This window comes from Canis lupus, chromosome X, assembly GCF_003254725.2.
Source record: "Canis lupus dingo isolate Sandy chromosome X, ASM325472v2, whole genome shotgun sequence".
Lineage (NCBI taxonomy): Eukaryota > Metazoa > Chordata > Mammalia > Carnivora > Canidae > Canis > Canis lupus.
This window is the reverse complement of record NC_064281.1, coordinates 75,853,737-75,881,708: the sequence shown is the minus strand read 5'-3', so window position 1 is coordinate 75,881,708 and position 27,972 is coordinate 75,853,737. Positions and strand designations below refer to the sequence as shown.

The 27,972-nt window shown below is 40.1% G+C and overlaps 1 protein-coding gene across 2 annotated transcripts; it reads left to right on the top strand.

The window, feature by feature from the left end:
- Positions 1 to 193: 193 nt before the first annotated feature.
- LOC112649461 (nuclear RNA export factor 2) lies at positions 194 to 27,972 on the top strand. 2 transcript variants are annotated; one of them, XM_025431789.2, is made up of 22 exons: positions 195 to 338; positions 1,661 to 1,758; positions 18,237 to 18,420; positions 18,648 to 18,801; positions 19,100 to 19,183; positions 19,297 to 19,401; positions 19,514 to 19,594; positions 19,711 to 19,780; positions 19,932 to 20,020; positions 20,141 to 20,248; positions 20,428 to 20,537; positions 22,343 to 22,379; positions 22,772 to 22,840; positions 22,923 to 22,978; positions 23,118 to 23,225; positions 23,347 to 23,405; positions 23,516 to 23,631; positions 23,723 to 23,765; positions 24,334 to 24,406; positions 24,944 to 25,126; positions 27,519 to 27,579; positions 27,719 to 27,972. In XM_025431789.2, exons 1-22 carry the CDS (start codon positions 304 to 306, stop codon positions 27,761 to 27,763), a joined length of 1,968 nt encoding a protein of 655 aa, XP_025287574.1. In that variant the 5' UTR covers positions 195 to 303; the 3' UTR covers positions 27,764 to 27,972. The 2 variants fall into 2 exon arrangements, with proteins under 2 accessions (XP_025287575.1, XP_025287574.1); XM_025431790.2 differs by lacking the exon at positions 23,118 to 23,225 and having other exon boundaries at positions 194 to 338.

The window sequence follows — 27,972 nt, the reverse complement described above, 5'->3', positions numbered from 1 at the left end:
CTTACTAGTTAGTGGCATCTGGAAGTCTCGGCTCTCAAAGTTACATGGGTGTCCTGCTTCTGATGGTCGTATATGGATGCTATGGCCATATATCAGGTTTATTTGTCCTTATCACATAAGGATCGTGGAACTCTGTAGAGCTTAGTCGCAGCCATATGTCTCCAGTGCGTGGCAGTCACGTGAACACTCCACTACCCAATCGCTGTTGGTCGTCTATATCCCATGGTCACGTGAGGCTCAGCTTTCTCAGTCAAGCGAAAATTGAGGTATTCTGAACCGTGAGGCGACTTCGATCTCTCTGTCATGTGGACCCTGCCAGTCAAGGCCCTGGAAGTCAGGTAGATCCCAACAACTGCGGGTTACGCTGATCCTACAGTTATGTGAGCTCCCTCCGGTCGTGTGAGAGTGTGCCTTTAAGTGTGTGGAATCTCCTGAAGTGTCTTCAACTTAGCTTTTTGGAGTCAGACCTATTTGTACAAAAGACCTTTATAACCACGGTTTGCACCCTGGCACAGGGAGAATTTCGTGAGAGTGTTTCAGATTCCAACCTTTCCATCAGTTTTTATAGCCCTCCGTGGCAAGCCGCACTTGAGTGGGTGGGGCACCAGTAAATACTAGATGTTTACTCAGAGAATTGCCCTGAGAGGACGCAGGAGGGGTTTATGGACTTCTCTAGATTTCTTGTCGATTTTCTCGTCTCTAGAAACGCGGTGGGACCCCCTTCCCTTCCCTCTTCCCCACCCCCACACTAAAGCCCTATTCTTGATTATCACCCTGCTATATTAGCGGTCTGTATTGGACTCCTCTGCCCTTGTCTGGCCATGTTATCAAAGACACGGAAGACCTTCTAGATGCAAATTCATATAAACAATTCCAAATCTGACCTTAATTTCTTTCTCTTTAATTCTGTAGAGAAACAGAAGAAGAGAGACTTAAAAATAAAAAAAGGATATTGGGGATCCCTGGGTGGCTCAGCGGTTTGGCGCCTGCCTTTGGCCCAAGGGCGCGATCCTGGAGTCCCGGAATCAAGTCCCGCGTCAGGCTCCGGGCATAGAGCCTGCTTCTCCCTCTGCCTGTGTCTCTGCCTCTCTCTCTCTCTGTCTCATGAATAAATAAAAAATAATAAAAATAATAAAATAAAATAAAAATTAAAAATTGGATATTTTTTCAGTATAAAGATGAAATGCTCAACTATGCTCAAAAATATTTTTAAGTGTGACAGTAGCCATTATATGAAGTTTTAAAATGTCTTTCTTATATTTGCTTTGTAGTTCAACAGTTTTTCAAAGTACACATTGGGTGCATATTTTTTGTGTTAGAGATCTCTAAATGGCTTAAACTAAGCCAATCAGACACTCTTTGCTTCTGACTTTCCTCCTGATTTTCTAACCATTGCTTCTTAGAATCCTTGAAAACTTTCCCTTCCTCCTGTTCTTCATGTGGAAAAAATAGTAAATTTGTTTAAGAAAAAATATTAACTAAAATTACAGGTGATACATTTAATAAAGAACATATAGATGGTAGTGAATGAGTAAAATTCAACAAGTAAAGGATTGTGTTTCATTTGTGGAGTTTTGAAATGTTGTTTGATAGATAAAGAATATTGTCATGTATAATATTTTTATTATATTATATCCACTTTATTTTTTTCTCATTTCAGCACTTCCAGGTTTGACATACAAAATGCTATGTCTGAAAGACAGCAACAACAAAAATATGTTCTTCCATATGAGAAATATAAAAAATACAGAAGTGAAGGTAAAAGGATTTTTATATTGTCATATTTTTAAGATAACTATGCTAATATGTAATTTGAATATCAAAGAGAGAGGTAGTGTCTTAGTCCATTCAGGCTGCTGTAACAGAACATCATGGAGTTTACAAGTGAAGGAGTTGCCAAGTGTGGGCCAATTCATAGAATATTTCAGAGAACCAAATCCTTTTGCTATTGTAAATGATATATTCATGATGAAATATTATTTTCAATTTTAAAAATTCTTTTGTGTATATTAGTATTACATCCAATAAATTGGTTAATCTCTATTCTTATACTTTTCTGTGGTTCTCTGAAGTTTTTTATGAAGACAGTTTTGTTTCTTCACTTTTACACACTTACTAATTTATGTATGTATGTATGCATTTATTTATTTTTATTAACTTCACTCACTGCCTAGGAGACTCAGTAAGATGTTGAACAGAATTGATTATATGAGGGGTGTCTGGGTGGCTCAGTTGGTTGAGCGACTGATTTTATTTTGGTTCAGGTTATGATCTCAGGGTTGTGAGACTGAGCCCCATGTTGGGCTCTGCGCTTAGTGTGGAGTCTGCCTGAGATTGGAGTCTGCTTAAGATTCTCTCCTTCTCCCTCTGTCCATCTCCCCACTCAGGCCCTCTTTCAGATAAATAAAATCTTAAAAAAAGAACTGATTAAAGGAGACATTCTTGCCTCTTCTGATATATTATGGAATGCTCTTAATGTTTCACAATTATGTATGGTGTTCGTTGTAGTCCTTTTTTTTTAATACCTGTTATTAGTTTAAAGAAATATTGCCCTATTCTTGGTTAGCTGAGAGTTGTTGCTGTTTAATCTTGATTGGTTATTGAATTTTATTGTATGCCTTTTTTTTCTGAAATCTTTGGGATGATTATCCTTTCCCTGCTCCTTTATCTTATTAATATGCTGGATTATATTATGGATCTCCTAATGTTAAACCACACTGAAAGTTTGAGTTAAACACAACTTTGTTATGTTGTGTTATCTGTTTTACCCATTGCTGGATTTGGTTTGCTATTATTTCCAATTCTTTGCATTTCTGTAACTAATTAGGATTGAACAGTACCTTTCCCTTTTCATGCATTATTTCTCAATAGTCCTCTTATATTAAAAAAAAACTTTATATTATTATTTTTTATTTCTTAAATTTAAAAGAATAATATTCTATGACACATGAGAATTATTTGAAATTCTCATGTCTGAGGCCTTGTTCACTGTGTGGCATAACTAGGTGTCCTTTGGTCTGCTTGTTAAAAGAAGCTAGATTTTAAAAAAGAAGAAGCTAGATCCTACTTCTTCTAGAGCTGAAGCTTTGCAGCACCCTATGATCAGTAAACTTGGTGCCTGCAAGGGGTTTATGCTGATCTTCTAGGGGTGAGGCCTGCTGCACTGATTCATGGGAGGACTTGCCTAAGGAAAGATGCTCCAGCCAGGTGCAGGGCCCTGGCTTGTTGTAAGCAGTTCCAGCCTCCGCTGGGGGCACTGTGTTGCTCACTGAAGTCTTTCAATGCTGATTGGAGGGAATAGGGAATGGCCTCAACCAACTCTCCTCTCTGGAGCAGGGAGTTCGCACCTGCCACTCTTCACAGAAGAGCATACAGTCACTCCTCTTGTGTCTCTGGCTTCTGTCAGATCCCTGCCTTCACCCTGCCTGTGTCTGAGCTGTCTGCTTGCCAGGTGGCACAGTACTCCTGTGTTTTATCTCAGGCATTCAGCTGGGTTTCAAAATTCGAAATTTTAGAGACCCACATGGCCTGAACCTACACTGGTCCTCTGGGAGAGGGTCTCACCACAAATCTGTGGTTTGAGGGTTTGTCCCAGAGGAGCAGTGGCACAACCATGATGCGGTTTGGAGTTTGCGATAAAGCACGGCAAAAAGTTGGCACCAAGGTTTGCTGCCCTCAACCTGTGTCTTTGTTCCTGTGCTAGGCAACAGGGCAGCATGTTGGCACTGCCAGTTCTTTTGTCCCCAGTAAGGCTGTGCCATCACTCCCAAATGCACTCCAAGAACTGTTTCTCACTGTGTGACCTAGGGGATCTCAGACCACAGTGCCTACTCCAGGGTCTCTGCCCTCCGTCCCCACAGGAGCACCACTAAGCCCCCAGGCACGACCCTGGTGATGGCATAGACTTCTAAAACTTTAGACTTTGCACTCTGCTGCTTATAACTTGCGGTACTCAACCCCTCTCCTTTTCCCAGTCAGTGGTTTGGGGGATGTTTTTCTTGTGTAATCCTTATCTGCTGTCCCCCTCCCTTTCTCTCACCCCCTTCCCCTTCTCTCCTTGATCAAAGCACCCTCCACTTTGCAGCACCTGCAGGTCTTTTCTCCACTAAATCAACTCTCTGCAGCTCCTACCTTCCACGAGGTGATCATTTCTCTTCCTATAGATATGCAGTTTTGTTCTCTCAGTACAGATCAATTTCTTGGGTGTTCAGAGTGATTTGATATTTATCTAGCTGTGTTCAAGGGATGAGGCAAGCTTAGGATCCCCCTACTACTCAGCCATCTTAACTCCTCCCTCTTTTTTCAAAATCCCCAAGTGGCTCCGGTGTATGAACAAGGTTCAGAACTGAGTAATTTAAATGATGGTAATGCAAGTATTTAACTATATTTCATTTGAAAATTTTATAGTTATAGTTTTGGAATAATAATATTACATTAATAAATATATATAATATGCCAATAGTAATAAACAAGGTGTAGATGAAAGCCAAGCACCCATGAGCACAGCACTGACTTGGCAGTGAAGCTTTCTTTGCAAGAGATAATCAAAACCCAGGGTAAGGATGGAAGCAACAGAACAAACTCAACAAATCAAATTATTTGCACTAAAGAAATATTTTAAAAATAGAAAAAGCTGAACGGGACCTTAAGATAATATTTTCAAGAGAGAAAAGGAGTGATAAAGGAAGAAATTATATCCACTATAAAACAATAGAAAACTGATCAAGAAAAATGGCTGATTTAACATAAAGATCTACTTTCATTTCTTCCTAAAATCTCATTGAAACAATATCAAAGGTATACAGATACATACAATGCTATATTACTGAACAATAAAAAGGCAAAAACATGGTGAATCTCAAAACCATTGTGCTGACTTAAGGAATCCAGACACAAAGGCATACAGAATGTATGATTCCATTCATACGACATTCTAGAACCGGCAAGATGAGTATGTAATGACAGAATTTAGATCAAGGTTTACATGGAGATGAGAGATAGACTTATTGGGAACCTTTGAAGTGTGGTATATGCTTTATATCCTGATCAAGATGGTGATTAGCTCTAATCCCTGATTTTTACATATAAGTAATTTGGGACCAGGATAAATTTGGTGAATTATCCAAATTGTTGCAGCTTATTAATCAGAGAGAAGACAGAGGGATTCTGATTATCAATAATAAATTGTTTCTATTTCACTGTGTAGTGAGTCAATAGGAATAGTGCTTCCCCCTGAGCACCTGACAAAACCTGAACCCAGCCTTGTATACAAGTGAAGTGGTAAACATGAAAGTCTAAAACTATCTGCATTCCAACCACACATTTATAAACACAATTGACATTCTTATGTTTTTATCTTGACTTCTTTATATTTATAAATCAAAATCACTAATATTTACTTCTAAGTAATGTATTATAATGTATATTTTTTTAATTGTGGTAAAAAAAACACAGAACACAAAATTTACCAACATAATCATTTCTAAGTATATAGTTCAATGCTAAGTATACTCTCATTGTTGTGAGATCAATCTCCATAACTTTTCATCTTGCAAAACTGAAACTATATATTAAACAGCAACTTTTCTTTGCTCTTTTCCCCCAGCCCCTGATAACCACCATTTTATTGTCCATTTCTAAGAATTTGAATACCTAAGATAACTCATAAGAGTGGAATCATACAGTATTTGTCTTATTATGACCAGCTTATTTAGTTTACCATAATGTTTTCAAGGTTCATCCATCTTGTATCATGTGACAGGATTTTGTTGCATTTTAAGGCTGAATAATATCCTATTGTATGTATATACCAAAATTCATCCGTCAATGAGCATTTTACCATCTACCTCTTGACTGTTTATAAATAATGGTATGAACATGCATATGTAGATATCTCTTTGAGACTCTACCTTCAATTCTTGTAACTATATACCCAGAATTGTATTGCTGGGTCATATGGTAATTCTATTTTTAATGTTTTGAGTAATCTCTGTACTATTTTCCATAAAGGCAGTATTTTGTATTTCCATCAACAGTGCAAAAGGCTTCCAATTTCTTCACATCCTCACCAACACTTGATCTGTATATTTTTTGTTTTTTGTAGCCATCCTGATAGGTGTAGGTGATATCTCATTGTGGTCTATATTTGCATCCCTCTCCTGATTACTGATGTTTCCTTCCATTCCTATTTTGTCGAGTGTTTAATTATGAAAATGTGTTAAGTTATGTAAAATGATGTTCTGCATAACTGTAATCATCAGTTTGTTTTTGTCCTTCATTCTGTTAATGTAGCATATTACATTGATTTTCACATGATGAACTATCTTAAGCATCTTTTTTAAAATTTTTTTTTATTTATGATAGTCACAGAGAGAGAGAGAGAGAGAGAGGCAGAGACATAGGCAGAAGGAGGAGCAGGCTCCATGCACTGGGAGCCCGATGTGGGACTCGATCCCGGGTCTCCAGGATCGCGCCCTGGGCCAAAGGCAGGCGCTAAACCGCTGCGCCACCCAGGGATTCCCACTATCTTAAGCATCTTAAGGATAAGTTGCATTTGATCATGATGTGTAAATCTTTTAATATGCTGTTGAATTTGGTTTGCTCATTTTTTGAAGATTTTGCATCAATATTCACCAGAAATATTGGCCTATAGTTTTCCTATAGTCTCTGTCTGGCTTTGGTATAAAGGTAATGGTGGTCTCATAGAATAAGTTTGGAAGTGTTCCTTCTTTAATTTTTTGGAGCAGTTTCATTTGGCATTCATTCTTCCTTAAATATTTGATAGAATTCTCCAGTGAAAGGCATCTGGTCTTGGACTTTACATTGTTAGGTTTGTTGTTGTTGTTGTTGTTGTTGTTGTTGTTGTTTTCCTTTTTTTTCTTTTTTTTCTTTTTTTTTAATTTATTTTTTGATTGGAGTTCAGTTTGCCAACATATAGCATGACACCCAGTGCTCATCCCGCCAAGTGCCCACCTCAGTGCCCATCACCCAGTCACCCAAATCCCCCGCCCACCTTCCCTACCACTACCCCTTGTTCATTTCCCAAAGTTAGGTGTCTATCGTGTTTTGTCACCCTCACTGATATTTTCACTCATTTTCTCTCCTTTCCCTTTATTCCCTTTCACTAATTTTTATATTCCCCAAATGAATGAGACCATATAATATTTGTCCTTCTCAGATTGACTTATTTCACTCAGCAAAATACCCTCCAGGTCCATCCACACCGAAGCAGAAGTTGGGTATTTGTCATTTCTGATGGCTGAGTAATATTCCATTGTATACATAGACCACATCTTCTTTATCCATTCATCTTTCGATGGACACCGAGGCTCCTTCCACAGTTTGGCTATGGTGGACATTGCTGCTAGAAACATCGGGATGCAGGTGTCCTGGCGTTTCACTGCACCTGTATCTTTGGGATAAATCCCCAGCAGGGCAATTGCTGGGTCGTAGGGGAGATCTATTTTTAACTCTGAGGAACCTCCACAGTTTTCCAGAGTGGCTGTACCAGTTCACATTCTCACCAACAGTGCAAGAGGGTTCCCTTTCTCCACATCCTCTCCAACATTTGCTGTTTCCTGGCTTGTTAATTTTAACCATTCTCACTGGGGTGAGGTGGTATCTCATTGTGGTTTTGATTTGTATTTCCCTGATGGCCAGTGATGCGGAGCATTTTCTCATGTGCTTGTTGGCCATGTCTATGTCTTACTCTGTGAAATTTCTGTTCATGTCTTTTGCCTATTTCATGATTGGATTGTTTCTTTCCTTTGGAGTTTAGTGAGTTCTTTATACAACTTGGATATTATCCCTTTATCTGATAGGTCAGTTGCAAATATCTTCTCCTATTCTGTAGATTGTCTTTTAGTTTTGTTGACTGTTTCTTTTGCTCTACAGAAGCTTTTTATCTTGATGAAGGAAAAAGAATTCATTTTTGCTTTTGTTTCTTTTGCCTTCATGGATGTAACTTGCAAGAAGTTTCTGTGGCCAAGTTCAAAAAAGGTGTTGCCTGTGTTCTTCTCTAGGATTTTGATGGAATCTTGTCTCACATTTAGATCTTTTGCCATTTTGAGTTTATCTTTGTGTACGGTGTAAGAGAATGATCTAGATTCTTTCTTCTCCATGTGACTGTCCAATTTTCCCAGCACCATTTATTGAAGAGGCTTTTTTCCCAGTGGATAGTTTTTCCTGCTTTGTCAAATATTGGTTGACCATAAAGTTGGGGGTCACTTCTGGATTCTCTATTCTGTTCCATTGATTTATGTGTCTGTTTTTGCGTCAGTACCACACTGTCTTGATGACCACAGCTTTGTAGTACACCCTGATATCTGGCATTGTGATGCCCCCAGCTATGGTTTTTTTTAATATTCTCCTGGCTATTCTGGGTCTTTCCTGATTCCCCACAAGTCTTAAGATGATTTGTTCCAACTCTCTAAAGAAAGTCCATGGTATTTTGATGGGGATTGCATTAAATGTGTAAATTGTCCTGGGTAACATTGACATTTTCACAATATTAATTCTTCCAATCCATGAGCATGGAATATTTTTCCATCTCTTTGTGTCTTCCTCAATTTCTTTTAGAAGTGTTCTATAGTTATAAGGGTATAGATCCTTTACCTCTTTGGTTAGGTTTATTCCTAGGTATCTTATGCTTTTGGGTGCAATTGTAAATGGGATTGACTCCTTAATTTCTCTTTCTTCAGTCTTATTGTTAGTGTCTAGTAATGCCACTGAATTCCGGGCATTGATTTTGTATCCTGCCACACTGCCGAATTGCTGTATGAGTTCTAGCAATCTTGGGGAGGAGTCTTTTGGGTTTTCTAAGTACAATATCATGTCATCGGCAAAGAGGGAGAGTTTGACTTCTTCTTTGCCAATTTGAATGCCTTTTATTTCTTTTTGTTGCCTAATTGCTGAGGCTAGGCCTTCTAGTACTATGTTGAATAGCAGTGGTGAGAGGGGACATCCCTGTCTTGTTCATGATCTTAGGGGAAAGACTCCCAGTTTGAGAATGATATTTACTGTGGGCTTTTCTTAGATGGCTTTTAAGATGTTGAGGAATGTTCCCTCTATCCCTACACTCTGAAGAGTTTTGATCAGGAATGGATGCTGTATTTTGTCAAATGCTTTCTCTGCATCTATTGAGAGGGTCATATGGTTCTTGGTTTTTCTTTTGTTGATATGATCAATCACATTGATTGCTTTACGAGTGTTGAACCAGCCTTGCGTCCCGGGGATAAATCCCACTTGGTCATGGTGAATAATCTCCTAATGTGTTGTTGGATCTTATTGGCTAGTGTCTTGTTGAGAATTTTTGCATCCATGTTCATCAGGGATATTGGTCTATAATTCTCCTTTTTGGTGGTGTCTTTGTCTGGTTTTGGAATTAAGGTGATGTTGGCCTCATAGAACGATTTTGGAAGTACTCCATCTCTTTCTATCTTTCCAAACAGCTTTAATAGAATAGGTATGGTTTCTTCTTTAAACGTTTGATAGAATTCCCTTGGGAAGCCATCTGGCCCTGGACTTTTGTGTCTTGGGAGGTTTTTGATGACTGCTTCAATTTCCTCCCAGGTTATCGGCCTGTTCAGGTTTTCTAGTTCTTCCAGTTCCAGTTTTGGTAGTTTGTGGTTTTCCAGAAATGCATCCCTTTCTTCTAGATTGCCTAATTTATTGGCGTATAGCTGCTCATAATAAGTTTTTAAAATAATTTGTATTTCCTTAGTATTGGTGGTGATCTCTCCTTTCTCATTCATGATTTTATTAATTTGAGTCTTCTCTCTCTTCTTTGCAATAAGGCTGGCTGATGGTTTATCTAACTTATTAATTCTTTCAAAGAACCAGCTCCTGGTTTTGTTGATCTGTTCCACAGTTCTTCTGGTCTTTATTTCATTGAGTTCTACTCTAATATTTATTAATTCACTGCTTCTGCTGAGTGTAGGATCTATTTGCTGTTTTTTTCTCCAGCTCCTTTAGGTGTAAGGTTAGCTTTTGTATTTGAGTTCTTTCCAATTTTTGGATGGATGCTTGTATTGCGATGTATTTCCCCCTCAGGACTGCTTTTGCTGGTTGTATCTTCATTCTCATTAGTTTCCATGGATCTTCTTAATTATTCTCTAATTTCCTGGTTGACCCTTTCATCTTTTAGCAGGATGGTCCTTAACCTCCACTTATTTGAAATCCGTCCAAACTTCTTCTTGTAATTTAATTGTAGTTTCAAAGCATTTTGGTCTGAAAATATGCAGGGGTTGATCCCAATCTTTTGGTATCAGTTAAGACCTGATTTGTGACCCAGTATGTGGTCTACTCTGGAGAAAGTTCCATGTGCTCTTTAGAAGAATGTGTACTCAGTTGTGTTTTGGATGTAAAGTTCTGTAAATATCTGTGAAATCCATCTGGTCCAGTGTATCATTTAAAGCTCTTGTTTCTTTGTTGTTGTGCTTAGAAGATCTGTCGATTCTAGAAAGCACTGTGTTCAATTCACCAAGTATAAGTGTATTATTATCTAAGTATGTCTTAACTTTGGTTATTAATTGATTGATATACTTGGCAGCTCCCACATTCGGGGCATAAATATTGATGATTGTTAGGTCCTCTTGTTGGATAGATCCAACAAGATATATAGTGTCCCTCTTCATCTCTTACTACAGTCTTCGGGATAAACTTTAATTTATCTGATATAAGGATGGCTACCCCTGGTTCTTTTGAGGACCATTTGAATGGTAAATGGTTCTCCAACCTTTTATTTTCAGGCTGGAGGTGTCCTTAGGTCTAAAATGAGTCTCTTGTAGACAGCAAAGAGATGGGTCTTGCTTTTTTATCCAGTCTGAAACCCTGCACCTTTTGATGGGGTCATTAAGCCCATTCACGTTCAGAGTTACTATTGAAAGATATGAATTTAGTGTCATCATGATACCTATTCAGTCCCTGTTTTTGTGGATTGTTTTCTTGGACTTCCTCTGTCTTTTACAGAGTCCCCCTTAATATTTCTTGCAGAGCTGGTTTGGTGGTCACAAATTCTTTCACTTTCTGCCTATCTTGGAGGCTCTTTATCTCTCCTTCTGTTCTGAATGAGAGCCTTGCTGGAAAAAGTATTCTTAGCTGCATGTTCTTCTCATTTAGGACCCTGAATATATCCTGCCAGCCCTTTCTGGCCTCCCAGGTCTCTGTGGAGAGGTCTGCTATTAACCTACTACTTCTCCCCATAAAAGTTATGGATCCCTTGTCTCTTGCTGCTTTAAGGATCTTCTCTTTATCTTTGGAATTTGCAAGTTTCACTATTAAATGTCGAAGTGTTGAACGATTTTTATTGATTTTAGGGGGGATCTATCTCCTGGATCTGAATGCCTGTTTCCCTTCCCAAGTTAGGGAAGTTCTCAGCTATGATTTTTTCAAATACACTTTCTGGTCCTCTGTCCCTTTCAGCGCCCTCTGGAACCCCAATTAAACGTAGATTTTTCCTTCTGGGGCTATCATTTATTTCTCTTAACCTTTCCTCATGATCCTTTAATTGTCTCTTTTTTCCTCAGCTTCCTTCCTTGCCATCAACTTGTCTTCTATGTCACTCACTCATTCTTCTACCTCGTTAACCCTTGTTGTTAGGGCCTCCAGTTTGGATTGCATCTCATTTAATTTATTTTAAATTTCAGCTTGATTAGATTTAAATTCTGCAGTCATGAAGTCTCTTGAATCCTTTATGCTTTTTTCTAGAGCCACCAGTAGCTTTATAATTGTGCTTATGAATTGGCTTTCTGACATTGAATTGTAATCCAAATTTTGTAACTCTGTGGGAGAGAGGACTGTTTCTGATTCTTTCTTCTGTGGGGAGTTTTTCCTTCTAGTCATTTTGCTCAGTGCAGAGTGGCTAAAAAGAAGTTGTACTTGATAGAAGCGCGAACTCTTCTCACTGTAGCATTCCAGCTGTTCTCTCTTTAAATCTCAGGCCGTATTTGTATGTTTCAAGATGATTTGAAAGTTATCTAAGTAAGTTGGTGGGGACGGGTGACTTGGGGAATCCTAGTCTTCTGCCATCTTGCCCCGCCTCCCTTGTTGGAAGGCTTTTGATAATTGATTCACTCCCCTTGCTCCCTACTGATCTGTTCAGATTTTCTTTTTTTTTTTAATTTTTATTTATTTATTTATTTACGATAGTCACAGAGAGAGAGAGAGAGAGAGGCAGAGACACAGGCAGAGAGAGAAGCAGGCTCCATACATCGGGAGCCCGACATAGGATTCGATCCCGGGTCTCCAGGATCGCGCCCTGAGCCAAAGGCAGGCGCCAAACCGCTGCGCCACCCAGGGATCCCTGTTCAGATTTTCTACTGCAGTTGTGATTGAGTCTTGTTTTTCTGGGAATTTATTTCTTCTAGGTTTTCCAATTTGTTGGTATACAATTATTCATAGTATACTCTTACAGTGCTTTTCATTTCTGTAGTATCAGCTATAATGTCACTCTTTCATTTTTGATTTTAGTTATTTGGAGCTTTATTTTTTTTCTTAGTGAATCTATCTAGAGGTTTGTCAATTTTGTTTATCTTTTCAAAAAACCAACTCTAAAGTTTCACTGTTTTTTTTTCTTATTTTTCTTTTCTCTATTTCATTTATCTCTGCTCTTATTTAATTCTTTACTTCTGCTAGTTTTGGGTTTAGCTTGTCCTTTTTCTAATTTCTTGAAGTATAAAAGTATGTTGTTGATTTGGGATCTTTCATCTTTTTAATGTACACACTTAAAACTATAAATATAAACTTCCTTGTTAGTACTGCTTATGCTGCATCCTGTAAGTTTTGATATGGTGCATTTTCATTTTAATTTGTCTCAAAATAGTTTCTAATTTCTTTTGTGACTTCCTCTTTGACCCATTGGCTTATGAGTGTGTTGTTTAATTTCAATGTATTCATGGATTTTTCCAGTTTTCCCCATCGTACTGATTTCTAGTTTCATTCCATTGTGATTGGAAGAGATGCTTTGTATTATTTCAATATTCTTATTGAATTTGTTAAGATTTATTTTGTGGTGGGATGCCTGGGTGGTTCAGCGTTTGAGCATCTGCCTTCAGCTCAGAGCGTGATCCTGGAGTCCCAGGATTGAGTCCCACATTGGGTTCCCTGCATGGGGCTACTTCTCCCTCTGCCTGTGTCTCTGCCTCTCTCTTTCTGTGTCTTTCATGAATAAATAAATACAATCTTTAAAAAAAGATTTTGTGGCCTTACATGCACTCTATCCTGGAGAATGTCACATGTGCACTTGAGAAGAATGTATGCTGTTGTTGGAGTGTTTTGTATATGTTTGTTTTGGCCCAATTAATCTATACTCTTGCTCAAACCCTCTATTTCCTTATTGATCTTCCATCTGTTTGTTCTATTCATTATTGAAAGTTAGATATTAGTCTCCTACTAGTATTGTGTTGCTGTCTATATCTCCCTTCAGTTCTATCAAAGATTGCTTCATATATTTAGGAACTCTGTAGTTTAGTGCATAAATACATAAATAATTGTTATATCATCTTGGTGAATTGCTCCTTTTACTATTGTAAAATGACCTTTCTCTCTTCTGGCAGTTTTGACTTAATGTATATTTATTTTGTCTGGTATTAGTATAGCCATTGCTGCTCTACCCTTTCACTTTTAGTTTATGTATGTCTTTAGATAGAAGTGAATTTCTTGTAGACAGCATATAGTTGGATCTTGTTTTTGCAATCCATACAACCAATTTACGTCTTTTGATTGGGAAGATAAAACCACTTACATTTAAAGCAATAACTGATGGAGAAGAAATTACTATTGCCGTTTTGTTCATTGTTTTCTGTATGTCTTGTGGCTTTTTTTATCCCTACTTTGCTCTGTCACTCTCTTCCTCTGTATTTAATTGATATGTTGTAGTGATGTGCTTTTGTTCTCTTCTCATTTGCTTTTACATATATTCTATAGATATTTTCTTTGTGGTTCTCATTGTAATTACATAAAATATTTTACAGTTATAGCATTTGTTTTAAATTGATTAACAATTTAACTTCAGTTGCATACAAAACTTACTGCTTTATACCTCCAACACCCCCACTATATGCTATTGAAGTTGCACATTACGTCTTTATATATTGTATATTCATTAACATATTTATGTTTTTAAAAATATTTCTGTCATTTAAATTCTCATTGTCATTAAATGCACCAAAATTACAATAGTACAGGTTACTATGTTTGCCCATGTATTTACCTTTACTGAAGACCCTAATATTCTCATACAGCTTAGTGTTTCTGTTACTAGTCTTTCATTTTAACTTGGACTCCCTTTAGTGTTTCTTGAAGATAAATTCTAGTGATAATAAATTCCCTCAGCTTTTGTTTATCTGGAAAAGTTTTCATTTCCCCTGCATTTGTTAAGGGAAATTTTGCCAGATATAGTATTCTTGGTTGATACTTAATTTTTTACTTTAGTACTTAAGAGTATATCATCTCACTGCTTTCTAGCCTGCAACATTTTGGCTGATAACTGATAATCTTGTAAAAAGTTCCATTGTACATGATGAATTGCCTGTCTCTTGATGCTTACAAGATTCTCTCCTTGTCTTTGACTTTAGACAATTTTATAATGTAGTGATTACTATTCTCTTTGAATTTATCCTATTGGACTTTCTTCAGCTTCTTGAATCTTCATGTCCATGTCTCTCCTCCAGTTTGGGAAGTTTTGGGCCATTATTTTTGCAAATAAGCTTTCTACCCATTTCTCTTTTCTTTTTGGGATTCCTCTAATGCACATATTGTTCTTCATTATAATGTCTCATAAGTCCCATAGGTCTCCTTACTTTTCTTTATTCTTTTACCTTTTGGTTCTCTGACTCAGTGATTTCAAATGATATGTCTTCAAACCCATTAATTATTTCTTCAGCCTAACCAATTCTACTGTTGAACCCCTCTTACAAAATTTTCAGTTCTTGTGTTTTTTGGCTCCAGAATTTCTGCTCTTTTTAGTAGTTTCTATCATTTTGTTGATGTTCTCATTTTGTTCAGACCTTATTTTCCTGTTTCGTCTAGTTGTCTGTTTTCGCTTTTAGCTTATTGAACATCTTTAGGACAGTTATTTTAAATTCTTTGTTAGATAACTCATAGCTCTACCTTTTTTTACAGTTAGTTTCTGGAGTTTTTAATTTTATTCTTTTAATTGGTCCATATTTCCCTGTTTCTTTGTAGGCCTTGTAATTTTTTAAGAATTGGGCATTTGAAAAGGCAACCACTTCTGCCAGTTGTTGTGTACAGGCTTCATTCAGGGGATGACTTTCACTAAGGTCAACCTTGCTGGAAGTTCTAGGACTTTTCATACCTTTTATGGTCTCTTGCTCTCCCTGGCATCTGCGTATGAAACTGAAGCTCTAATCTAGTATTCACCTCTGTTTTCAGCACTTTCTAAACTTTTATGCAAGTCCAGTAATTTTTATAATTTAAACAAGACAGAGGGATGCCTGGGTGACTCAGTGGTTGAGCATCTGCCTTCAGCTCAGGACCTGATCCCAGGGTGCTGGGATCAAGTCCCAGATTGGGTTCCTTGCAGGGAGCCTGCTTCTCCTTCTGCCTATGTCTCTCCCTCTGATCATCCTGGATCAGCCTCCTAATAAGCCAGAATGTTGAATACATGGTCCACTCTTATTTCCATCCCAAGGAAGGAGAGGAAATATGGGCGGCTTCCTCCTAGTTGTTCTGTGGTATTATACAAAGGCAGAGGGGCATGAAATATCCTGAAAAACAACATGAATTTCACTAACCCTTTGCTAAAATCCCTTTTATATAAAGGGATTTTATAAATCCCTTTATATAAATTTATAAGGGGATTTATAAATTTATAAAGGGATTTATTAAATCCCTTTTATATAAAATCCCTTATATATATATATATATATAATAAGGGCTTGGATGCTGTATTTTCTGTTGATCTCCAGAGTTCTTACAGAGGTATTCTGGTTAATATATTGTTGTTAACTCAGTGTCTCTGTGGAGGAAGAAGGCATGTAGCTTCCTGGTCAAGCATGTTGCTGATATCACTCTGTAATATACAGTTTTGTATTCTTTTTTTCACATAGTGTCATAAGGTGTCAGGAGTATTCTGTTTTAGTTTTTGAACCTATCACTTTAATTTTACTATTTTTGAGAGAGAGGGGGAAAGAGAGAGAGTACAAGTAGGAAAAAGGGTCAGGGAGAGGGAGAGAGAATCTTAAACTTGGCATGGAGCCTAATGCAGGGCTTGATCTCACATGACCTGAGCTGAAATCAAGAGTCAGACACTTAACCAACTGAGCTACCCAGATGCCCCACCCTTTTTAAATAATAAGACATTTTTAGCAAAAATATTGGAACTGAGAATGTAAGCTCCCTTTCAGATCTTTCAGTATGCCTCTTTCAGAGTCTAAGCTTTTTATTTTGGTTCTCTTAATCAGATCAATGCATATCATTTCCCACCAGGGCTATCCTGTTTTACTGTTCCTACTTTATGAAATACATTAATAGCTGACACCACAACATTCTCCCATACACGTTTCCCTTCTCATTTCCCAGAGGACTAGTAACAATGAATGCAAATGACACACATTCATCCTTTACTGAGCACCAGATGTTGTACTAAGTACTGACCTAGCAATAGATAACTTACTTACAGTGCTTTCTTCATGTGTTTTCTACGTATTTCCATATATTAACTCAGTTTTCACAATTATGAGGCAAACTGTTACTGTTTTCAATTTAAGGGAAAAAGAACAAGGTGAGTCAAAGTTACTTTCCCTGAACCATAGAATTTAGTAGCATGATTCAAACTCTGATTGATCTGACCTCAAATCCTATGCCCATAACCAGTGATGTGTGACTCTGTGTTGGTGCTAAAATGAGCACTGGGCTAGTACCCAAAGTCCAGTGGGCAATCATAGCTGTAGTATCTGGGACCGACATGATCTGAACTCTAGCCCTCTGTCCAAGAGACTCATCACTGCATGCTGTTCCCCTATATGATCTATCTTTTCTTAGACTATGTGTAAACTGTTTCTCTGATGGTCAGCTTGAAAATGAGGTAACAGAGACAGAAAAGTTATACATGGAAAGAAAGGAACGTTTCTAGAATGATGCATATTGCCAGGATGAATTTGGTTCCTCATAGGCTTTTTTCCATTTGTGTTTCATTCTCTTCCCAGTGATTACCCTCATCTTTCTGGCCCATACATCTATCCCTTGGCCTTTTTCCTCTGTATGTCAGGTACCCATGCTCCTTCTTCCCCATCTATCCTTGATTCTAGAGACAATAATTTCTACCCCTCTTCTGTCAATATCAGCCACTGGTCTTTCTGTCAAAGAGCCTATAAAAAGCACAGTGATATAATTATACGTATGTATTTCAGCATAGAATAATTTTATGATAAATTTTAAAAGTGAAATGTGTGGGTCAAAGCATAAGAATAACTTCTGAATGGTCAAGCATACTGTAGGAAATTAGACTCTACTGCACTCCTAGTGGAGAAGTATATTATTGGTGTAAATATCCTTAGGAAATAGTCTCCTATATGTGCTTCTTCTGGGAAGCTGTACAGCATGGACTCAAATCTTGGAATTGTCCTAAATCCCAAGCTATGCTCCACTGGATAATTTGGCCTTTAATTAGAAATACACTGTATAGAGAATTCTAATACTTTAAATGTGAAAATCAATTCAAATATTAAAATGCCAAGATGTAAAAAAAATTACAGGGCATTTAAAAAAAACAAGAAGCAAAAATTAGATATACATATATAGTACATAATACATGAAAAATGTACATTAGAGTCCACTTTTGTGTGATAATGCACTTTCCAATGTGATTTGAAACACATGTATCTGTAATATAATTATACAAATGTAAAACAGATAAGATTAACATACATGCAGATGCTCATGCACACACTTTTACTTTCCTCTGAGACAGGGACACACACATCTCTCTCTCTCTCTCTCTCTTTTAATAAATCATGCTTCATTCTTTAAAAGGTTCAGTACAGTTTCTTCTTCCTCTGCCTCCTCCCCTATGATTCCTCCCTGATAGTGCCATCTATGAAATAAGGGTGTTTTATCTGGGCAGGCAGAGGAGTTTCCTTTCTGAGATTTGTGGGATTGAACCCTGAGGGCAGGTTGACACCCTGCTTGCCCTACTGTGTTGTTAGCATAAGACATGCTACATGCTAAGTGGACCACTGATAATGTCTTCAAACTTGTATTTTTGTTCCCCTTTTGAGAATACAATGATGGTGGTAGCTCACCTCAAGGAAGAAAGAAAGTTTGGAGTTCTTTCCAAGGTAATTTTGACAAGAGGAACTCTCATTATGAACGTGGTGGATATGAGCCGCAGCCTTCACACCTCCAGGAGGATAATGAAAATGTGTCGATGGGGGATGTCCAGGAGGACCCCCAAGTAAGACAGTAAGTGAACAGGCAGCCTGGTTTGCATGTAGCAGCCCCTGGGACTCTGCAACTCTTTTTCTCTCCCTGGTCTTCATTTTCTTCTCTCACTGGAAAACTGAAGAATGCTAGAAGTGGAATAATGGTTAAACAATCTTAATTGTAGTCCTGGTGACAGAGTAGTGAGGGTGTATGGAAGAAGACTTACATTTATGGCCACCCTTCTCCTCTCCAATTCCCCCCCACAGCACTCCTTATAACACCCAACGCAACAAGAGGAGAGTGAAATGGCATAATGAAGGCCATATCCATATTACTGTGTGGAGAGATAGAAAAAATCTGAAGAGAGAAGTGGAAGAGAACACACAAGATGGAATCTCAGGGAGCTGGTTCAAGATCACCGTGAGTGTCTTGGCAAGGTCTGCATATTAGACTATCATGGACCTTATTAAAAAGGAAGACCACATTATACAACCTTATGGCAATATTTGGAGGAGAGATTTCCAATGGAAATTTCTCTCCATTGGAGGGTTTAGGAAACCCACATTTGGCAGAAAAATAAGAAATAATGCCATTGCTTCTTTCTTTAGAAGCTCTGTACAGCTCAGTAGAAGGTCAGACAAGGATGCTGTTGGGTTTGTTTTCCAGCTTTAATTCCATGTTGTGTCTCTTTACCCCCATCCCTTCTTTTAACCTTTAGATTCCCTATGGGAGAAAGTATGACAAGGCATGGCTAATGAATTCAATCCAGAGACACTGCAGTGTCCCCTTTGTTCCAGTGGATGTAAGAGGATGGTGAAGCCAGATGAGTGGGCACAGGGAAGTGGTGGGCAGGGGGAGCCCACCGAGTAGAATGACTCTATGCTCTAAAATTATCATTGCCTCCCCTTCCTGTAGTTCCACTACATTAAAAACCAGGCCCGGTTCTTTGTCCAGGATGTTTGCACTGCCTCTGCTTTGAAGGATGTGAGCTACAAGATTTTTGACGAGGAGAACCGGAAGGTTTGTGTTTAGAGTATTACCTCTACCTAGTCCTGTGGCAGAAGGACAGAGCAGGGGCTGGACATCTTTGGAATGAAATTCTTGGTGCTTAACCCATCTCTCCTTCTTGCAGATATCTATCTTTGTCAATCCCTCAAGTGTACCCTACTCTGTGCGGTACAAGTTGGAGCCAGAAGAAATGGAACAGCTGAAGGTAATGCAGACTCAAGGTCCATTGTGTGCACACACACAGACGCACCTCTTCTTCCTCCAGCCCCCAATTTCCCTATCCCCATCAGAGTCTTCCAGTGGCTCTAACTCTCTCTGCAGCTGACCATGAACAAACGCTATGATGTCTCCCAGCAAGCTCTTGATCTCCAGAGTCTCCGCTTTGACCCAGGTATACTTACCTGATGGTAGTAATTCTAGGGCAGGTTAGACCATAGGTATCTACCTGGGAGGGAGACTGGGAGATGGTAATGTGGAGAGGGGCTAGTGCTGGCTCTGGACCACTCTCAGCCTTTTGATTGCCTCCTCTTTACTTCCTGAAGATTTGGTGGGCCATGATATTGATATAATCCTGAATCGAAGAAACTGCATGGCTGCCACCCTACAGATCATTGAAGAGAATTTCCCTGAGGTGAGGCCTTAGACCCAGTGCTGTTATTAACGTTAGGGGGTGGAACTCATGAGGTGGAGAACAGATTTGTCTCTGAGGCCCTAGATAGTAACTGTCTCTCTAACTCCTCTTTACCAACAGCTATTATCTTTGAACTTGAGCAACAACAAACTGTATGGGCTGGATGGCCTGTCTGACATTATACAGAAGGCCCCCAGAGTCAAGATTCTGAACCTCTCCAAAAATGAGGTGGGAAGAGGAAGCTAGATCAAAGTTGGGGTTCATAGTGGGTGGTAGTGCTCATCAGAGCAATGACAGGAGGCAAGAGAAGGTACCTGTGTGGAAAGGTGAGGGCTAAGGGTGCAGGGGCCCCCGTGTGTCTCTCTTTCTCTGGGACTCCTTTCCAGTTTCCTCCTCATATTTCTCAGCTGAACTTGGTGTGGGAGTTAAACAAGATGAAAGGGCTGAATCTTGAAGAGCTTTGGCTAGAAGGAAACCCCTTGTGTGACACCTTTCCAGACAAGCCCACCTACATAAGGTCAGTGTGAACCCCTGTCACCCTTCCTGGGAACCTTTGGCCCTGGGAACTTGAACTGCTTGAGAATGCATATATGCAGGAAGGTGCAACCCTGGTCCTCTGGAAGGACCATAGGCCCCACCTTCTCCTTTCTTTGTGCCCCGTGCCCCTCACCTGTAAGGAGTTTCCTTCCTCTGACCTGCTCACCTGTTCTGGTCTGGGGTCTATTTCCATCTCTCTGTGTTCAGTGATCTTTTTTAAAAAATGTAAAAAAAAATTTTATTTAAATTCAATTTAGTTAACATATAGTATATTATTATTTTCAGAGGTAGAATTTAGTGCTTCATCGGTTGCATATAACACCACAGCTTACTATTATATCAAGTGCACTCCTTATGCATTCAGTGTTCTTTAGAATACCCTCCAAGAGTGTGCTCCAGGAAACAGGGCTGCTCTTCCTCACCAGGACCAGGAATGACTACCCTAGAGCCACAAGCTGGTGCCCTGGACTGAGAAGGGTCCTCCAGCCCAAAGCTTAATGCTGAGACAGGCCTTCCTACTCCCTGCTGAGATGGGGCTTCCCTCCCTTTTTCTGAGAGGCGACCTCCTTCCCTTCTCCAAAAGAGTTCCCCACTCTAATCTCAAGCTGCCATAGTGGCTTTCCTGCCCCATGCTGAAGGCCGAAGCTATGAATGGCTGCCATCATGGCATCCATTCCTCGGACCCAGGAGCTGAGCCCTCCTAGGGAGAAACCAGGGATCCTTGAGTAAAGGAGACAGAAGCAGGTGGCTGCCAATAAGCAGAGGGCTTTCCAAGGCAATGATGGAAGGCAAAGAGCAGAAGTACTTGAGGAGACAGAAGGACAGGCTTCTTAGGGCACATCCTCGTCATCTCCCTCCACACATCATATCATCCCAACTGGTCCTTCAGAGAAGTTCTGTGTAGCCCAGGACAGATATGATTCCTCAGGAGTAGAAACCAACTGAAACAGGCACAGGTGCGCAGAGGCCATCAGGAGGGCAGGCAGTGATCATGTGAGGAGGCCAAAGACCCTCAGGCACATGATGACCTGGAGCTTGACCTTCTACTTCTGGGGATGGTCTCCTGCCCACGTGGCTGTCTCGTTTCTCATGCCCAGCTTAGTCTGAGGTCACACAGGTGAAAAAGTTTCAACCAGCATCTAATGGACCTCCAGCCCAACATCTGTATGTTTTCCATTCCCACCTCTGGAGCTAGGGCCAACCAGGGCAGATGAAGGAAAGGGTTGCATCTGTGGAGCCATTTCCACCACTTCTCTCTTCTACTTGATCCCTACCACCATGGTCGAGCTTCTTTCCCTTCCCTTTGCTTTGCTTTCTCTTCCTTCTTTATCTCTAGTTCCTCTATGTCTCTACTACCTCTCCCCTCCTACCTGCAACCCCTCTTCTGTCTTCATCCCCCTCTCTCTCCTTCCCTGCCTCCTGGGCCTTGCCTCACTCACCTCCCTGCCCCAGCATCCTGGGCCTTTCATGTCAGGAGTGATGTCGTGCCCCTGAAGAATGCTGGACCCCTAGTGAGGTAGCAGAGAACTGGGCTCCCACTCTATTCCCTCTCCTCTTTGGAGTCCTAGATAGGGATCTGGAGGAATGAAGGGAGGTAGGGAGGGGATGACAGCCCTGGTGCCTGGGCTCCAAATGTTGTTTCTTGTGGCACTGAAGAAGGGAATAAGGGCAGTCAGGTGGGAGCTACCCAGTGGAAAGAGAGGGAGGGGAGGGGGGAAAGGGAAGGAGGGAGGTTTCACAACCCTGACCTATCAGTCATTTCTTTCTATTTTGGGTTTTGGACAGTGCCATCAGGGATTGTTTTCCCAAGCTGTTACGCCTGGTAAGTGCCTACATTCATCATTGTCTCTTACTAACATTTATCACCTTCACACCTGCCCTCAAGCCTTTTGGGTATTGCCTAGATTACATGCTTGTGTAATTATCCATTTTAGGGGACCAGGACTCCTGAAAAAGACATGAATATGTGATCTGGAAAAATTCCAACACATATATAAACAAATGCACACATACACAAGCAAGAGTTGCATATAATAGTAAAGACTTGATGTCTTGACATGATGAAGACACCCACTGTAATCTTATTCATATAATTTCCAATGCCCTTTCATAACTGACCTCTGACCCTCACCCTCTCATGAACTCCTCTTTTCCCCTGATCATCCATGACCACCTCCTTAGTCTCCACTGCTGACTTTTTCTTCTTTTCTCTAGGATGGCCAGGACTTAACCCCACCAGATATCATTGATACTGACATGCCATATTCAATACAGCCCTCCAAGGTGAGGGAAAATGATCAAACATTTGGGGCTTTACAAGGGAGGCTTTATCAGCCACATAGTCTCAAATGTCTTTTTATTCCAGGAAAGCTACAAAGGATCTGAGGAACTGAAAAATCTAGTCTTGCAATTCCTGCAGCAGTAAGTACTCCTGGGAATCTGGGGAAGGGGATGGCTAGGATGAGCAAGGCTATCCAAGCTCAGGACTGCTGATTGGATCTTGAAATCTCATTTGGGGTCTAGACCACAGAGATAGACAGTCCTCATTACTCCACCACAGGTACTACTTGATCTATGACTCTGGAAACCGTCAGGGTCTCCTCGGTGCCTACCATGATGAGGCCTGCTTCTCCCTGGCCATTCCCTTCAATTCCAAAGACCCAGTGCCGTGAGTAGACATAGCTCACGCTCTGCTCCTGGGGCCTTTGTCTCCCCAGGAGACACAAGAAAGCTCCTGGAAGCACCCACACTGGCCAGACATCCACCTTCTGTTTCTCTTTCTCTCCTAGAAGCAACTTATGCGAGTACTTCAAGGAAAACAGGAATATGAAGAATCTCAAGGACTTCTGTGCGTGTGTGATGGGGAAGATTGAGCAGGGAAAGGGAGGTGAAGGGATAATTATAGGGCCCAGGGTGTGGCCACCCCTAACCTTTGCTTGGTTTTCCTTCCCCTAATAGCCCTATGTGTTCAGCTGCTGAAGCATACAAAATATGACATCCTGTGCTCCCTCTATATGCTTCCCAAAACACAGCATGACCTCAGCTCCTTCATGGTGGACATGTGGTTCCAGACGGTGAGCACCTGCTTCCTCCCAAAGGCAGCCCCAGAAAGCCACAGGAGGGTAGGACATGTAGGTGACTTAGCCCCGGCCTCTTCCCTTTCAGGAGAAGATGCTCTGCTTCTCTGTCAGTGGGGTGTTCAGGGAAGGTAAGTGTGCATAGAGCACCTCCCCAGATGCCCCACTGCTCCATTGCCACTGGCTGGGCTCACTCTCAGAACTCTCCCAGCTTCCTTCATCCCTTTCCTTATTTTCTTATTCCCTCTGAGTTTTCTTTCCTCCACTCTGCTCTAAGACCATCCTGGTTTGACCTGGATCTATGCCTGTCTGTCCCACACAGCTTGGATATTAGGGACACAGTCTGTGGAGTTTGATGGCTGCCATCCCAGATCCTTACTCTGAGAACTACTTGGGGTGATTACTTAACCTCTAAATTTCTTCATTTACAAAATGGAGCTAATAATGCCCACCTTTCAGACATCTGTGAAAAATGAATAAAACGAATTTGTGAAATGGTTGCCATAGCACCTAGTAGAGGCCCTGTCACTTGGGAACAGATTGCTCCTAGTCTTGCCATCCCCATACCAGACACCCTGACTCCCATTGGACAATTGTCCCCTTCAGCATGATTATAAACTCAGACTCCAAATGGGGAACACGGTGTGGGCATGTAAAGCATGTGTGATTCTAAGGGGATACTGTTGTTTGTTGTTGAAGTGGAAGGAAAGTCTCAGGGTTCCATTCGTGCCTTCACCCGGACCTTCATCGCTACCCCTGTCAGTGATTCCACGTAAGTTCTACGTTGTAGGTGGTAATGCTCATCTCAGCCTGAGCTCAGGGGTGTGGGAGTGTGGTGTTGTAGACATCTTGGTTTTCTCAGTATTGTGAAAAGCCAACAGGAGCAGTCTAGTCTGGTGGTTAACACCATGGGTTCTGGAGTTAGAGCACTGGGTTCACTTCCTGATCCCAGCACTCACTAGGTGTGTGTCATCTTGGTTAAGTCACATGACCTCTCTGTGACTCATTGTCTTCCTTGGAAAATGGGGATTAGACTGTCCATCCCATTGGGCTTTTATAAGGAATAAATGTGAGTGTAAAATCTTCCCTGGGTTGCAGATTAAGTATACATCTAGTGAGGCTAGTAGGTAGTTCCTGCAAACGCAGGCTCTGTGGGGGGGGTGGAAGTACCAGCCTAGGAACCTGGGGGGCAAGCATAGTAGGGGTATGGAAGGAATCTCGTTGCTGAGTGGCAGTGAGACCAGGATCATGGTTGAGGACTTAGAGCTGTATATCCATTCACTTGTCTGAGGGCCCACTTTCCCTCCAGTCTGTGCATCGTGAATGATGAGCTGTTTGTGAGAGATGCCACCCCCGATGAGACTCAGAGTGTGTTTTCCAAACAAGAGCCTACACTGACCTCCAGCTCCATGGTCACCCTCTCCCAGGAGCAGCAGGAAATGGTACAGGCTTTCTCCACTCAATCTGGGATGAAACTCGAGTGGTCTCAGAAGTAAGTGTTGGGTGTGCATGGGGAAAAGGTGAATTGGGACAGTGATGTGGGTGGAGGAGGGTGAATCAAAGAAACTCACAGGAAATTTGGAAAAATAGCACTTAGGATAGTTTACTTTCAAAAAAAAAGGTGGGCCCATGGAAAATGTATCATGGTATATATATGTGAAGTATTTTAAAAATAGTACAATGCTCAGTAACATTGTCTTATATATAGAAAATCTGAAAGAACCCACCAAAACAACCACTGGAACTAATAAACTCAGTAGGATTCTGGGATAAAAGACCAATATACAAAACCTATTTGTGTTTCTATGTACTTGAAATGAACAGTACAAAAATAAGATTAAGAAAATAAACCTGCTTACAATAGCATCAAAGTAGTAAAATATTTGGAAACAAATGTAACAAAAGCACAAATCTTATACCCTGAAATCTATAAAACTGTTGAAAAAAATTTTTAATGGAACTACGTTCCATTTCTATTAGTTGGAATATTGCTAAATAGCTTAATATTCTTAGGTGGCAGTAATACCTAGAGCAATCTACAGATTCAAAATCCATGTAACAGTGCTTCTCTGCAAAAATTGACAAGGTTATCCTAAACTTCATATGTAAGTGGGCCAAAACAAGCTTGAAAGAAAAGAACAAAGTTAGAGGTCTCACACTTCCTAATTTCAAAACTTGCTGCAAAGGTACAGTAATCAGAACTATGCGATGCTGGCATATGGACAGCTCATGAATCAATGGAGTGGAAATGAGAGTCCACAAATAAACCCTCACATTTACAGTCAATTGATTGTCAATAAAAGTACTGAAAAGTTCCGTTGGAAAAAAAATAGTCTTTTCAGCAAATGGTTCTGGGACAACTGGATATCCACATGCAAAACAATCAATTTTGACCCCTGATTCACATCGTGTACAAACATAGACTATAACGGATCAAAGATCTAAAGGTAAGAGCTAAAACTATAAAAATCATGAAGGAAAACATTGGTGTAATTCTTCATTAATTAGGCAAGTGTTTCTTATATATGACACCAAAAGCACAAGGAACCAAAAAAAAAAAATAGATAAGTTGAGCTTCATCAGAATTAAAAGCTGTTGTGCATCAATGGACACTATCAGAAGAATAAAAAATCCCACCAAAGGAATGGAAGAAAATATTTGCAAATCACATATCTGACAGGAGTATATGAAGAACTCTTGCAGCTCAGCAGTAAAAGGGCAAACAACCCAATTTAAAACGTGGAGAAAGGGCCTGAATAGACATTTATCCAAAGAAGGTATACAAGAGGCCAACGAGCACATGAAAAACTTCTTAGCACCATTAGTCACTAAGGATTTAATGCAGATTAAAACCACACACTGAGTTACTGCTTCACACCCACTAGGCTGGCTTTACAATAAAATGAATGATAACAAGTGTTGGTGCAGATGTGGAACAACTGGAGTTCTCATGTATTATTGTTGAGAATATAAAATGGAGCAGGGGTTGGGGAAAACATTTTGGCAGCTCCCCAAAATGTTAAACATGGAGTTACCATATGACCCAGTCATTCCACACCCAAGTATCTACCAGGAGGAATGAAAACATGTGTTCAGACTAAGACATGTACAGGAATGTTCATAGCAGCATTATTTGTAATAGCCAAAAAGTGGAAACAACCCAAATGTCCTTTAGCTGATGAATGGATAAACAAATCTGGTACGTCCACATGGTAGAACATTATTCAGTCATAAAAAAAGAATATAGTGCTGATATATGCCATGACATGGATGAACCTTGAAAACGTTAGGCTAACTGAAAGAAGCCAGCCCCGAAAGGTCACATATTGTATGATTCAATTTATATGAAATGCCCAGCATAGTCAAATCCACAGGGACCAAAAGCAGATTAGTGGTTTCTAGGGTCTGGGGAAAGAGGAGGAATAAGGAGTCATTGCTAATGTTTAAGGAGTTTCTTTTTAAGGTGATAAAATTATTTGGGAATTAGATAATGGTGATGGTTGCACAATTTTATGACTAAGAAAACACTGAATTGTACACTTTAAAATGTAATGTGCATAAAAAATAATAAAATAAGTTATGTGTACTATATCTCAAAAAATGATTGGAAACTTATACTTTTTAAATTTTCTTGAATTTCTTTATCAAAATACATTAAGTTCCCTTGTTCTTTTAGAGAGCTCTATTTTTCTGTTTTGAATTCTAGTGGGCATAAATTCTAGTGGGCCAGTGATAGACATTTTCACTAGGTCTTTCTTCATCATTACACATAATGTTCATACTGGTACATGCATCCTGGCAAAAGAGTGGCATAGATTTAGCGTTGCAAGGTCAGCACGTCTGTACTGTGGTACTAATGGAGATCACCTGTTCTCCCATTCCAGGTGCCTACAGGAAAATGAGTGGAACTACACCAGAGCTGGTCAGATCTTCACTGTGTTCAAGGTGAGGTCTGGGAATCATTAAGCAGGCTACAGATGGGTGCTTCTGGGCCTTCCAGAAGGCAAAGAAGGTGGAGGCTGGGTGGCCTGGGGATGAAACTCTGGATTCTGGCTCTTCTGATGTCTCAAATCCTTTCCTCCAGAATGAGAGCAAGATCCCAGAGGAGGCCTTCAAACAAGTCACCTAAAAGAAGCCTTGGATATCCACATCATCGTTTCTCTTTTCTCCAGCCTATGCCAATGCCCATGACTGGGAAAAGAGGCCTGGCTGACCAAGAAGCCAAAGTTACGTTCCAGGCCAGGTGACATACCACCGGGAGGATCAGTTGTTCCATGTATTTTCCCCACTCATATGATTGCTGTTTAGTTTCATAATAAAGAATGATGCTGCACGTTG

Bases quoted from the DNA above. Each gene is read 5' to 3' on its own strand.
- LOC112649461 (XM_025431789.2), top strand. From the start codon at position 304: ATGTGGACCCTGCCAGTCAAGGCCCTGGAAGTCAG. The intron at 18,802-19,099 runs GTGAGTGTCTTG...TTTAACCTTTAG, and splicing joins GGAGCTGGTTCAAGATCACC to ATTCCCTATGGGAGAAAGTA. The intron at 27,580-27,718 runs GTGAGGTCTGGG...CCTTTCCTCCAG, and splicing joins AGATCTTCACTGTGTTCAAG to AATGAGAGCAAGATCCCAGA.